A 13,840-nucleotide genomic window follows, 5' to 3' on the forward strand; every position below is an offset into this window, starting at 1 on the left:
CCACAGTCCAGCACTTCCTGCTCTCTGACCTTCACTTCTACAATGGAGAATATCATGGTATAGTATCAGTGACTCTTGAGTCACTTCCAAGAGTTTGTTTGTTTGGGTTTTCCTTCAGGGATTGAATAATTTGTTTCAGAGCAGACCTGGATACACTGATGTACTGGGACATTGCTGGTTTTTGGTCCACCCACCGGCAACTGTTTCAGATAATTCACACCATTCTACTTCCATTTCCCAGGAGTTTGCCAGTTAAAAATAGCAGAGAGATACCAGGAAATATGAGCACAAATTTACATTTTCAGTGCTGTACTTCAAGGATTGTGGGGAATTACATTGCATTTGATGAGAATTAACATAATCAAGACAAGAATAAAAATTTTGTAATAAGAAAAAAGTGCCATTCACTTTTCTTTGCCTGCCTCCTTAATCTGCTTTCAGGTTATTAACATAATTAACGCTGCCCAGGAAAACAGCCCGATCACAGTCGCAGAGGCCTTGGATAGAGTTCTGGAAATCCTGCGGACAACAGAACTTTATTCCCCTCAGCTAGGTACCAAAGATGAGGACCCTCACACAAGTGATCTTGTTGGAGGTCTGATGAACGTGAGTAAAATTAGTAAAGACAAAATTACTGGACCAGTGTCCTACATCACAGTTCACTGCTCTGCTGTGCTAAAATTTCCCAAGCAATGGGAAGGGGACTTGTAATTCATCACTGTTTCAGTTAAGTATTTTGGCCTCTTTACTAGCAGTACTGCAGGATGTAGTAAACTATGGCCACATTTCAGTCCACTGCGTGCATTCATCCTCAGATACAAGTGAACAGACATGCCACCAGAAACTATATCCAATCTCTCAGAAGATACTGAAGGAGATACTTTATAGAAACTCTAGAAGCTTATATGGGATTAGAGGGATTGCTGTATAGCTAGTCCAGTGTATCAGTGAGATTGCTTTAATCAAGCCCTAATTTTGGTCCTGTAATAACAGCAAGAGACAAACTATCTTAATTTTGTCATGGATTTACTCATTTTTTAATAGACACTGAGCTAATCCCCACCAAAATAATATAAATAAAATGAAAAATAAATCATAATGGCCGATTTGAATTATGGAGGTGCCAATGAGAGGGTCAAGGTGGGCAATACACTGTATATTTAATATCTTTTCTGGAGATCTCATACCAGTGTTCCAGGGATCCTTTCATGTTTGTTTTGAAAGACCCTAAAACCACGATTATGTTATAGTGCTGCAATAAGAGTACTGCTTTTAGTACGCAGGAATAGTACCTAAAGTGCATATAGTGTTTGTGCAGCTAAAAAACTAAGATAAACTTGCTTTCTTTTTCAGGATGGCTTGAGAAGACTGTCAGGAAACGAGTATGTGTTTTCTAAGAGTAAGCCACCATTTTAAACCTCCCTTTGCATGTGTGACTTTTGTCAATACTGCTAACATACAGCTTCAGGCTAATTTGCAGTGGGATGTATGTCTCTGGAAATGGTCGTCTAAATGACTGCAGCACAAGTGCTAGGCTGCCTCGATTTTGGTGTTGAAACAGGCTCAAACAATTAAAATAATGCATTTCAAAATGTTAGCAAAAAACCAAACTGTCACTCAAAGAAATGTTCACTAATCTTTTTGGTTTATGTTCAAATGCTCTGTAATAAACCTTTCTATTTTAGGCATTTACAGACTTTTTCATATAAGAAAAAAAGTTTTTTTTTTCTTGAAAAAGAGTTGTTTTCTAAATGGAATTCTGAAGAGGGGCTGTGGTAGTGTAGAGGGAATATCCCAGAAATGTGTTAATTCCCAAATTCCATTTCAACAGATATGAACCTGAGCCATACTCACCTTCCAGTGCCAAACACCATCAATGATGTTCCACCCTGTATTGCACAGCTCCTAGATAATGAGGAAAGTTGGGACTTCAATATTTTTGAGTTGGAAGCTGTTACAAATAAAAGGTACTGGACTCCTTTCCCTGGGTGCCCAGAGAAAGTTTGTTGAGGAGCTGTAGCTCTCTGGAAAAGCTGCAGCAAGACACAGCAAATCTGTGAGAGTTGTCTTGCTTGACACAGATCCACTCTGTCCAAGTGACACTATTCAATGTAGTCTGATGTTGCCACATGCTGGATGCCCTCCCTTTTTCTTGCTCATGTGCAAATAGTCTTGCTGGAAAAAGCAAACCTCTCCCCTTCCTCACCTAAATCACTCCCCAGTTTGGGAAGATCTAAGGCAATTGTAGCTTTTGATTATAGGGATAAAAAATTGGGATGGAGGATAAACCAGTGATAGGATCAACAGACTGGGATTTTAAAGCTTCTAATGAAAATGGACGTCAGTAGTTTTGAGGTCATGCAGACCGCAAAAATAAGCACATCATCCAGACAGAAAAGTTGCTTTAATTCCAAGACGCAAAGAATCAAGCAAACTACCCATTCTTATGTACTCTCATTGCATAAAATAGCCATTTTAGAAATTTTCATTTGACTGGTTTTAATCTGCAGGTGTTGGGGTTTGGTTATGCCTTTCTCAGCTCAGAGGCTCTGTAGGTCATCTTGCAGGAGTGAAAAATGTAACTGATGGATAAGACTCTCTCACAGAGTAAAAGACAACCCAGACTGGATTTAGATTTAAGAATCAAAAAGATTAGAGGTTTCACTCATGTTTCACACATGGGATTCCCAGCATTGTACAAACACACACACACCTATGCACACAGAGCACTTTACAACTGAAATTTTACCTCTTTTTTTTTTGGCTTAGGACTTTTTAGCCTTTGACATGTGCTCATGTAATGTTCAAAGTCTGTTTTTTCTCCTCAGGAGAAAAATAAATGGAATTTTGTTTGATTGACAGATACTAAACACAAAAAAAAAGGGGTTTTAAGATGTTTTATCTGAAGCCACAGGAATTGTTGAAACTCTTAATAGAATGGTACTATTTCTACAAAATATTAAAATAACATCTGAAAGGATGATAGATGCAATCATTTGTAACCTTGGCCCAGCTTTTTAGAGGTTATAGATATGCAATTTAAAAATGTTTAGCTTTACCCACCCCTTTTAAAAGTCTTGGTTTCTTTGTTCAATGTATCACTTTTAGAACATCAAAATTTCCTATTTTACAGCAGTGCTTTTTTTCTTCTGTTGTTTTTCAGGCCATTAGTGTATTTGGGCTTAAAAGTTTTTGCCCGGTTTGGGGTCTCTGAGTTTTTAAACTGTACGGAAGCAACACTGCGGGCATGGCTGCAGGTCATTGAAGCCAACTACCATTCCTCCAACTCATACCACAACTCCACACATGCAGCAGATGTCCTGCATGCTACTGCCTTCTTTCTCGGGAAGGAGAGAGTTAAGGTAGAATCATCACCTAGGAGTTCTTTGGGTTAGGCTTTCAGTGTGTTTGCCATTCTATGTGTGTCATCCAGAAGTCAGATGTTTAAATAATGGTCCTGGCTTCATAAACTCTCTCTGTCCTTGAAGTCTTCCTCTGATGCAAGCAGGCCCACACAGTTTCTCTAAAGTCTGTTTATACAAATTTACATTTTTAAGTAGCAGTGATGGAGGTGGGGAGGGAACCTGGCTCTTTTCTGTCTCTTGTTAATTGGCTGTAGGTAACAGTTCTTAATAAAGCTTTGCAAAATCTTTGGAGAGGGAGGTATGAGCAACAGGACATGTGGGAAAGATTCAAAACTGTGCCAGGGGAGGTTCAGACTGAACATTAGGAAATATTTTTTTACTAAGTGGTTAAATACTGGAACAGGCTTCCCAGAGAGGTGGTTGATGCCCCACGCCTGTCAGTGTTTTAAGGGGCATTTGGACAATGCCCATAATAACATGCTTTAACTTTTGTTCAGTCCTGAAGTGGTCAGGCAGTTTGGCCAACGATCATTGTAGGTTACTTCCAAGTGAAATAGTCTATCCTATCCTGTGCTAAAACATAAGGTGTGTGGAGCAGAGTCAATACAGATACATTCAGGCAAGCATACAAAGTGGAAGAAAACCACTAGGTCATCTATCCATTGAAGAATTCTATGCAAAGATATTGGTCAGGTGACAGCGGTGTAAAAAGCTTCATTAAAGAAAGCATATTTGGATAAGGGTAGGAGTGGAAGTTTTGTGGTAGGTAATCTGTGGGCAAAGTGAATGGAAAATGACTGCAAGGAGGTAGGATCCCTTCTTAAGTTTACATTTGTGTAATTGTGGGTACCTGGAGGTTATCAAAAAATATTTACTGTAATTTTTGTGCCACATTGTAATTTTTCTCTCTTCCTGTAGGGAAGTCTGGACCATCTAGATGAGGTAGCTGCATTAATAGCTGCAACCATTCATGATGTAGACCATCCTGGACGGACCAACTCTTTCCTGTGCAATGCAGGCAGTGAATTAGCTGTCCTTTACAATGATACAGCTGTATTAGAGAGTCATCACACAGCACTGGCATTTCAGCTTACAACAAAAGACAGCAAATACAATATTTTCAAGAATATTGATAGGTGTGTCTGCTGGACAAGGGGAGTGTCCATGTGTGGACTGCTTATTTGGCAGTTTGGGGCAAATTGAGAGCCTATCTTCTAAACAAGAATACATAGTTTAAATACAGATAATAAAGTTTAACCTCTTCTGGAATCTTATGTAGACATGATTTATAAAAAGGTTTTAATTTCCCCCTCACCAGCCCTTCTTCCAATTTGTAATTATTAGAAGCTTAAAGATATATTTAATAATATTTTATGAATTACACTAACTTGGTCCAGTTAACGGCCTCAAGGCTGCATCTTTGCCCATTGCCTTTTCATTGAAGGAGCCTGGGCACTACTTTTTCGTGGTCTGTTTTACACACCAGCAGCTAGATGCTGCATGTTGTGTCTGCATATGGTTCTATGCATCCTTATGCAGTACTACTACATTCACGTGGAATCAAAAGGGTGGTAGCAGAGGACATGAAGCTCTGGGAGAGCTGGAAGCTCCCTGTGGTTGGCTGGGCATGCAAGTAGCCCAGGAGTTCCCACTGCACGACTCTAGCTTTTGTAGGGATAAGGTGACAGAGAAAGAGCTCTGAAAGAGAAAGAGACTCACCTCAAAGAAGTAATTGATCTATCTCCCATAACACTGTTCTTTTTGAAAAATCTGAGATTTGCATTCCAAGCTAACACTAACACTAACATACAGCACAACATACATGGACACATTGGTGCCATTCCTGGAGAAGTTATCTTAGTCTTACAGCATTATGAAACTGAGATGTAAATTTTTGTTGACTTCACAGGATTTTCATTAGGTAAAAATAACAGAGTGGGGGAAACTTGGAGAGGCACGATCTTGTCTATTCCTCCATTCTTAAACTGTTCCAAACTCTGAAGGTGCCTGCTTGTGGCTGCGTCCCTGAGCAGTGTTCTGTAGCACTGTGTGGGCAGGGATGAGGAAAGGGCAGAGCTCTGTTTGGCAAGCTCATGAGCAAGAACTCTTTTTCTTTCCTAGAAATCGCTACCGGACATTGCGACAGGCCATTATTGACATGGTTTTGGCAACAGAGATGACAAAGCACTTTGAGCATGTGAACAAATTTGTGAACAGTATCAACAAGCCTATGGCATCTGAGGAGACCAGCCCATATGTAAGTGGACTTGCAGAACTTTATGGCTTCAGGCATTTCAGTGAAGTTCTTCCCAGACAACCTTAAGTATCATTTTCAGTCACCTTGTATTAATTTGCATTGTGGCAATGCCCAAATGACACAAATGGATTTGTGGCCTCACATATGAAAGTGTGAAAAAATATGCTTTTTCTCTTTTCTGCTCTTATTTCATTTAAACACTTCATTTTATAAGCCTTGTGTTAGAAGCCAATTTGTAGGCAGGAAATATAGGAGTGGATGTTGTTTTACATGGAAAATTCTGTGCATGGAGTCAGGTTGGCACCTGTTCCTATGATTCTGTCTCCAAACAGTGGGATTTGTCTGAGCCTAGGGATGTAACTGAAGAACCTTCTTGACAGTTTTGTCTCTGTGTAATCTGGAGCCTTCAAGCCCTGAGGAATAACTTCCTGAGACCTCTCCACTCCTGATTGTACCAGGAGATGTCCAGGCCTTTTTGCATAACAGTTACACACCCTCATGCTCCACCAGGGTTTATTTAATAAGCTGCCTCTGAGTTTCCCATCCCCTACTTACCTTCTCTTGCCGCCTCGCAAAGCTGAGCACACAGAACCTGACCAGGTTCTCAAGGGCAGTGTTACCTGAGGAAAGACTATCTTAATGCACCTTAGTGAATATAATGCTTTGTTGGAAACATGCAAAAAACAATCAGACAAAACTGAAGATCAGCAATGCTAAAACCAAATTGAAGTATCTTCTGTTAGCTATCCAAAATAGGACTTTGTACTGTAGACTGTCATGGGTACCATTTACAACTTTAAAGACAGCATTCTGTCATCTGAAATTACCTGAGTCTAGAGACTGTTGAGCTCCACTCTCCCACAATATGAGCTGGAAACCACAAATGCTGCTGAATTTATCTCACAACAAGCGTGAAGGACAGAACCGCTTGCACTACAGACTTCTTGTTTTCCCTCAGTATTAGGTTGTTCTGTTCTTTACTGTTAACTGTAGCTCTTTCTGGTTTTGGTCTTGAACAGCAGTTAAGGTACAGGGTTAACTTGACAGCTCTTTCCTGGGCTACCCATGCTGAAAAAGGATTAACTGCTAAACATAAAGTTAGAAGACTAATGCCTGAATTGGCAAAAGTCACAGCAAAATATTTCCCCATAAGCCAAAATGATACTAATTTAGTTATGGTGGCAAAAAATACTTACATTCAGTTTTTGACTCACGAGTTGAATTTAGCAGTGATGGGGGGCCAAAATCCCACAAATATATTATTTTGAGAATAGTATTAATGCCATGTGAGCAGAGGTGGAGGCCTTACATTACTCCATAATTTACCTGTGCCTTTCTAAACTGTTCAAGACCCAAAATACGATGCCACAGCAGACTGGGAACAACTACCTTGTCACCACCACCTGGTCCCCAAAGCAGTCAGTAAGAAGTTTGGTATTTTACTGTCTAGCAAGCAGAGAATTTCTGTAAGGCAGTCTGCTGCTCTTGTGATTTCCTACTGTTAATCTCAGAGATTATGTAAGATTTCACCTTTGCTGGGAACTGAGATCAAAGATTATTCCAGGCTGAATGTTAAAAATCTGATACAAAAAAAGCAGTTCTACTTGGAAACATTCTGGAAATTAATGTCAGAGACCTGCTTTTCTGTGTGTAAAAGAAATAGTTGTGCCAGTCAATTCAATCCCCTGTGCCTGCCTCAGTTTTCTCATTTAGGAATAAAAATCTAACTCCAGAAACTCCACTAAGTGAAGCAGTCCCCTAGTAGCACCACCCCTACATTAAACATTCATAAGTGAGGATTTTTATGAGCTTACAGTTGATGGATGCATCCCCTATGATTGTCCTCTTCCAAGAGGGTCAGGCTGGGATGCAGAGAAGGTAACATCCCACCCAATAAAGAGCCTGTGGCACTTTATTTCACAAAATTTGATACTAATTTTGAGAATGACCACAACTGCAATATGTATTTGGGTTATCATTATTTACTTAACAAGGCTCAAGTTCTCAGGCATCACCTTCTTCTCCAAGTTCCTGGTGCTCTGCATGAAACTGTAAGGCAGTATACTGGGTACCTGCTTAGTGCCTAAATCTGGTAGAGTTGATAATGATGCCCCCTGCTAGCAGGGGATGCCACCACTGGTCCCTGTAACTAACTCTCCTTTACAGAGCGAAGGCAGCAACACTGAATGTACAGCCAACATAAAGAATTTTCCAGACAACCAGACACTGATCAAGCGCATGATGATTAAATGTGCAGATGTAGCAAATCCATGTCGCCCCCTAGAACTATGTATTGAATGGGCAGGCAGGATTTCAGAGGAGTACTTTGCACAGGTATGTATATTTTTATGATTTAACTATTATATTAGATAAGGAAGTGCACATTGGCTAATCTGCTGTTCCACATAAGGGTCTGCCTGGTGTCATCACAGAGTCCAGATGTATGTTCTTAGTTTGCAGTCAGAACTGGCCCCTCAATTTCATACAGAAGAATTCACTCCAAGTAATTAGCTAGTTTGCTTATCATGAACCTCATTGTACAGAAAGGTGGAAAGGAGGTTTTACATTTTCATGATCTGACCAAAACAATTTGATTAGTCCTACTCAATTTAACTGGCTGAAATTCAAGATGTTCAGCACTCTAGCTTCTTGTCACAATACCTTCCCTGAAGATCAATGCCTCAGCTAAACTATTGGGATCGCCCTTTCTCTTCTAAGATGGAACCTGAACTACTACCACTGTAGGCAGAAAAGTATTGCAGGCATGTAGGCAGTGTAAATACTTATCAAATGGGATGTGTCCATATAGTACTGGAAGCTCAGCTTTCTTTCTTTGAATTCAGTTTTTCTGACAGAAATGCAACCAGCTTCCTGAAACACTCTTTTAGCTCTTTAATTAACAACTGATAAAATCTTAGCTTTTATTTGCCAGTAATGGTGTGGAAATAATAGCTATGAGTGGAGAGGAAGAAAAGTGGGCATGCCTACCCTTCATAGTCAGGTCACACATGTGATAGTTACTACTGAAAGAAAACTGTAGCTACTACCTGAGACATGTCTGAATTTCATTTTAATCATAGTGAATTAATTTTGTAATGTCCTAAGAAAGATCAAAGATCACTTATGTTATATCTCCCTAGCAGTCAAGGTATCATAAACAAGCTTTAAATTGCCCAAATTAAGCACTAGCCTGCTTGCAGCAATGTGAGATTCAGAGAGCTGTTCTCCTGCTTATTCACCTCTGCTAATTTTGCAGACTGTTCTGCTGCCAATTCCTGTTTTAAATACTGATTATACTAATTAAAAGGGCATGTTATTCCAAAATTACATTCTAAGAAACTGCTGATCCTCCACCATGGGTGCAAAAAAAAAGAGGCCTCTTCCAGCTGGGGACAGAGTTAAAGGGCATACCTTTACTTCCATTCACCTGATAACCTGATACAAGCAAAGGAAGTAGCACCAGCAACAATCTCTTCTTACTCAAAAGACAAATGGTTTGTAACACCCACTACAGATGTGGAAAAATGAGAGATCAAACCTGTTATCTGCTAAAGGACTCTGCAACCCCATTTTCTGTATTTTTAGCTGGTGTACCCCTTATCACCAGATTACAGCATTCTGTCCTGTTGAAGCTAAGTGCAATTACAGGACTGCAGTAATAAAGAGTACTTGTGAAAGGGAAGAGATGTTGATTTCAGTCCCTGTTCTAGAAAAAAACAGCACACATGAAACTAAGGCAGTTCACCTCAGGGGTTCTAAGGCTTATCTCAAATCTCCTATTGCAATTAATCTAATGTCTTAACCTCTGCTATTCCATCACAAAAGTCAGCAAAGCTCTAGTTGCTAACTGGAGTTTTGTCTTCTTAGACTGATGAAGAAAAGAGACAGGGCCTGCCTGTTGTAATGCCAGTATTTGACAGAAACACCTGCAGCATTCCCAAGTCCCAGATTTCCTTCATTGATTATTTTATAACAGATATGTTTGATGCATGGGATGGTAAGTATGATTTTTCTTCCTTGCTCTGACACAGAGATTCAGAGATTCCTACAGTCTAAAATTACTAATCTCAAACTGGCTTTGCATCCACTTTTTTCAGAGGTAGTACCCACATATAAGCAGTACAACACAGTATTGTGCAATCATGACACTGAAGCGTATTTCACTACACACAATGAAGTTGTGCACTTACCCGGCAATCTGTGTAGAGAAGGAGTAATGGCTTAAAACTAAGCTTTTTTTTTTTATCTATGTGTTTTTTTCATTTAGCACTGTATTTCTTCTGAGCTGTAGAAACTAAGACCACCCATGGCTGCATGTTAGCATAATTTAATGAAGTCACCATGAATTCAGAAAGGGACTTTCTTGAAAGAGAAATACACACACACAAAAAAATCTTTCCCATTTTAGTATTACTTTAAGGAATTGGAAGAACAATAGAGAGTAGGAGAATGCCAATTTCAGATCAGGCTGGGCTGTTCTTCTGCCCATTCTATAAACATGGTAAAACTCTTTTTCCTATTCTTTCAGCATTTGCACATCTGCCTGTTTTGATGCAACACTTGGCTAATAACTACAAACACTGGAAAACACTGGATGATTTGAAGTGCAAGAGTCTCAGGCTCCCATCAGAAAACAACAACTGATACTCAGTCAAGAAAACCAGACCTCTTGCTCTACCAGTTTCACTGTGAATCACTTACAGAAACTCTTGGCTACAAAGGGGATTAATGTTGCTTTTCCAGTGAAATTAAGACTGTGTGACAAGAAGGAAATATTTTACTCGTTTTTAAGCTTCTATGAATTCTACAGAAAAATGTTTTTAGAGGTTATATAAACCACAGATGACTAAGTGCTCTTTGGAAATAATATTTTGTGGCAGAAAATGTACTTCTGAAACTAGTTTCTAATACTGAATATGCACTTGTTGAATCTTGTTGTTGATACAACTGTATTCACTAATGCTTCACACAACTGTTTTTCAGAGAGAGGGGTAATCTAGTCACCAGGAGAGTAAGAATAGCCTAACAAATAAGGACAGAACCTTCCCACTCATCTAGCATAAATCTGTTCCAATTCTATCAATGCTCTTCAGCTCTATGAACCGTACTTCTAAACAGCAAAACAAGTAAATCTTAATAAATTGGATACATAAAAAACCCAAACATGACACCTTTTAAAACACCTTCTTATCATAGAGATTCTCTCAGAGCACCACCTGTTCTTTCTTTTCCATATAAAATCTTGGTAGGAGTCAATGTTCTCTAAAATTGATCATATAATACAGGAAAATAAGCATGTTCTGTCTACGTAGTGCCATCCACATGGTTCTCTGCCATCTTGCAGATGTTATCACACAAGTTTTCACCAAATTTTACACAAAAAAACTATTATGGCACTTGATCACCATACTTTTTTTAATAAAAATGGTGTTTGTAAACATGGTCATCCCTTTTATTAAACTGATCTAAATTTTATGGCAAATTCATTTATTGTGTTACTTCTAGGATGAACCTATCACTTTTTTTAAAAAAGTTTCCAGGCTATAATTTATAAAAGCATTATAATTTGTACTGCTTTATCCTCCTAACAAAATGCTGATTGGTTTTGTGATGTAAGAAGTACTTCAAAATATGTATATCAGTTGGAAATCAAACACAGTTCTTCATTAGTTCTAAGATACGAAATTTATGCTAAGGCTTTCAAAGCACAAATGTGTATTTTTGTACATCTCATTTTAATCACATGCAGAACACGAGTTTAAATTTTAGACTATTCTCAGACTATTCAGTAAAAAAATACTAGCAGAACTGCTGATTTTTAACACTGTGCACTCCAGGCTGCAAGCAAGACTGTCAAAACTGTGGCTGCAGTGCTGTATCAAAAATCAAACGGGGTGAGGGGGAAAAAAGCAAACAGCATAGATTGCTATGGAAGAATAGTGACAATGCTGTTTACTGCAGGTAGCTTACATATGTGCCAACCTTTTTTGTATGTTTTGTAACAAGTTCTGAAACAAAAGGGAACATTCATAAAATGTATGTGCAGAAGAATGTATAGAAGCTATATTTTTGTTAGAATTGTAACAGATCCTTACTTTTGTCATAGCCAAGGCAGGTTGCTGTGTATTAAAATGTTGCATCATGTATATTTGAAGAATGGTGTTTCTGCTGAAGCATGGTTATTCATTCTTTCCTATAATCTACGGCAACTTTCTTCAGTCGGTTTTTATTCAGAGAAGTTGAACCTCTTTTTTAATACTGAATATTGTTTGCTTTTACTATTTCTTTATTTAGAACTAGTGCTCTTGGTGGTTGTACGTTAACTATTCTGAACTGAACACTCATTGCAGCTTGCATTAGAGAAAAGAATTTCCCAAGATTTAAGCTCTGTTAATTTAATTTGTTAAATATAGCAAGTTGTAAGACCACATCCATGTAAAACATTTAATTCATAATTTCTGTCACACTTCTGTCACACAGAACAAAATGTCAACAGTGGAAGGCATCAAAAAAATAAAATTCTACTTGTGAACCAGAACTAAGGGCAAAACATTAATACAGAATCAATATATTCGTTGCAGGATCTTGTGTTTCTTCCCACAGTCAGTCAATATAGGTCCTCTTTAATAGCAAAATAAATCAGCACAGATTAATCATAATCTGCCTGTGTCAGGTCTCCTCAATTAGTCCAGTTTACTAACAGCTGTTTGTTTCATGCTGTTGTCAGCGCACAGATGTAAAAAAAAACACTTCAGAGTTGTAAAAGTATTAAGAGGAGGTCTGATAAAGATATTCACTTCCATGATGTGAACATATGGAATTCAGTGTCACTGAAGGTGGAAAAAAAATTTAGGACATCAGTTAGATGTAAAAAGTTTCATCTGGTCATCATAATTCTGCTCAGTGCATCTCCCAACAGCAAGTGACAAACTCTCATTTAAGAAAGGAGTAGGATATATACCTATGTTCTCTGTTACACTCAAAGTTAATTTGTAAAACAAAGAACTCAGTACTTTTAAGTCAACCATCTTTAAAAGAGGAGACCCTTGGGAGATCTACTGCCAATGGAGTGTATCTGAGAATAATGGCACTTTTGGTAAATATAAATATTTATACATGTATGTAGGACTATTTAAAGCTGAATTACATCCCTGTAAAATGTACAGCGAGTTTTGTGACTAGAACTGTGCAGTTAAGAAGGTCTTTTTCTCTACCAAGAATTCACTTAACAGCAGTCAAATAAAAAGGAAATAGCTGTTCTCATGCTATAAAAAGAGATAATAAAAATATGACCTTCCTTCTCTCTAGTTATAACTGATGATAGCAGGAGGCTCTCCAAAAAACCTAAGTTTCATAAGCTTTCACTGTAAAGGTGTCATAATAATATGTACACACAAGCAGTATATACAACCAAATAGTTATTTTGCAACTAAAACAACTAAAAAGATCCAAAGAGACATTTTATCTCCCCAGCTTCTCCTGGGTAAATCAAAAATGCAACATGTGGTGAAGAAGACAAGCTGAAGCAGCATAGACTTAACATGCTTTCCTCTCTCAAGTTTAACACCATATACCCAAAGGCATCTTATCCTCAGGTGTAATCCAAATGCCTTTCCTACATGAGTCAACAGAATAGCCAGCCTTAGCAAAGAACATGCAGCTCAATCTTTAACACTGATTTAACCTCCTTGAATTGAAAGGAGATGGTAATTTAACAATTCCTCCATCTGTTTTGTGGTTTTGAAATATATTATTTTGAGCTCTATACTCAAGTAAGATTAGCTATACAACCTAAAGTAGGGAAAAACTACAAGTCAAAATCTTACTGCCCCTCTGCCTTGCATTCCAGAGAAGATTACAGTCTCATAATAAGACTCAAGAGGCAAAGGTGGTACCACTTTCCTTCTGAGTGATAGGAGAAAGGAAAGTGCCCACTGCTGCTGGGGGAAACAAGTCTAAAAGGCTCTTTGATTTCTTCTAGGAAGCTAGGAACTTTCTCCTTTTGCTTCTGCTCTTGCGAGAATCTGCTTAGCCCTTTGTTTTAATCGCACTTACTGCTACCACTGTGTCATGGTTTGACACTGGCACAATGCCAGCACCCCCATGAAACTTCCCCATTTCACTTCCATGTCAAACCACGACACTCTGTATCTGAAGTCTGGAATTACAGCCATGTAATTTCCTCTACTGAAAACAATTCTCATTTATTCAAAGGGAA

The 13,840-nt window shown here is 38.5% G+C and overlaps 1 protein-coding gene across 1 annotated transcript in view; it reads left to right on the plus strand.

Annotated features, from left to right (window-relative positions):
• PDE8B (phosphodiesterase 8B) overlaps window positions 1–12,118 on the plus strand; it is a 69,885-nt gene extending 57,767 nt beyond the window's left edge. The window contains exons 14-22 of the mRNA XM_053968891.1: window positions 442–606; window positions 1,354–1,399; window positions 1,832–1,967; window positions 3,164–3,362; window positions 4,284–4,501; window positions 5,487–5,622; window positions 7,789–7,956; window positions 9,490–9,619; window positions 10,151–12,118. Of these exons, the coding sequence (XP_053824866.1) occupies window positions 442–606; window positions 1,354–1,399; window positions 1,832–1,967; window positions 3,164–3,362; window positions 4,284–4,501; window positions 5,487–5,622; window positions 7,789–7,956; window positions 9,490–9,619; window positions 10,151–10,266 (1,314 nt within the window). The 3' untranslated portion in view covers window positions 10,267–12,118. The remainder of the gene's footprint in view (window positions 1–441; window positions 607–1,353; window positions 1,400–1,831; window positions 1,968–3,163; window positions 3,363–4,283; window positions 4,502–5,486; window positions 5,623–7,788; window positions 7,957–9,489; window positions 9,620–10,150) is intronic.
• Window positions 12,119–13,840: the final 1,722 nt, after the last annotated feature.

The sequence above is a fragment of the Vidua chalybeata genome, chromosome Z, assembly GCF_026979565.1.
Source record: "Vidua chalybeata isolate OUT-0048 chromosome Z, bVidCha1 merged haplotype, whole genome shotgun sequence".
Classification (NCBI taxonomy): Eukaryota; Metazoa; Chordata; class Aves; order Passeriformes; family Viduidae; genus Vidua; species Vidua chalybeata.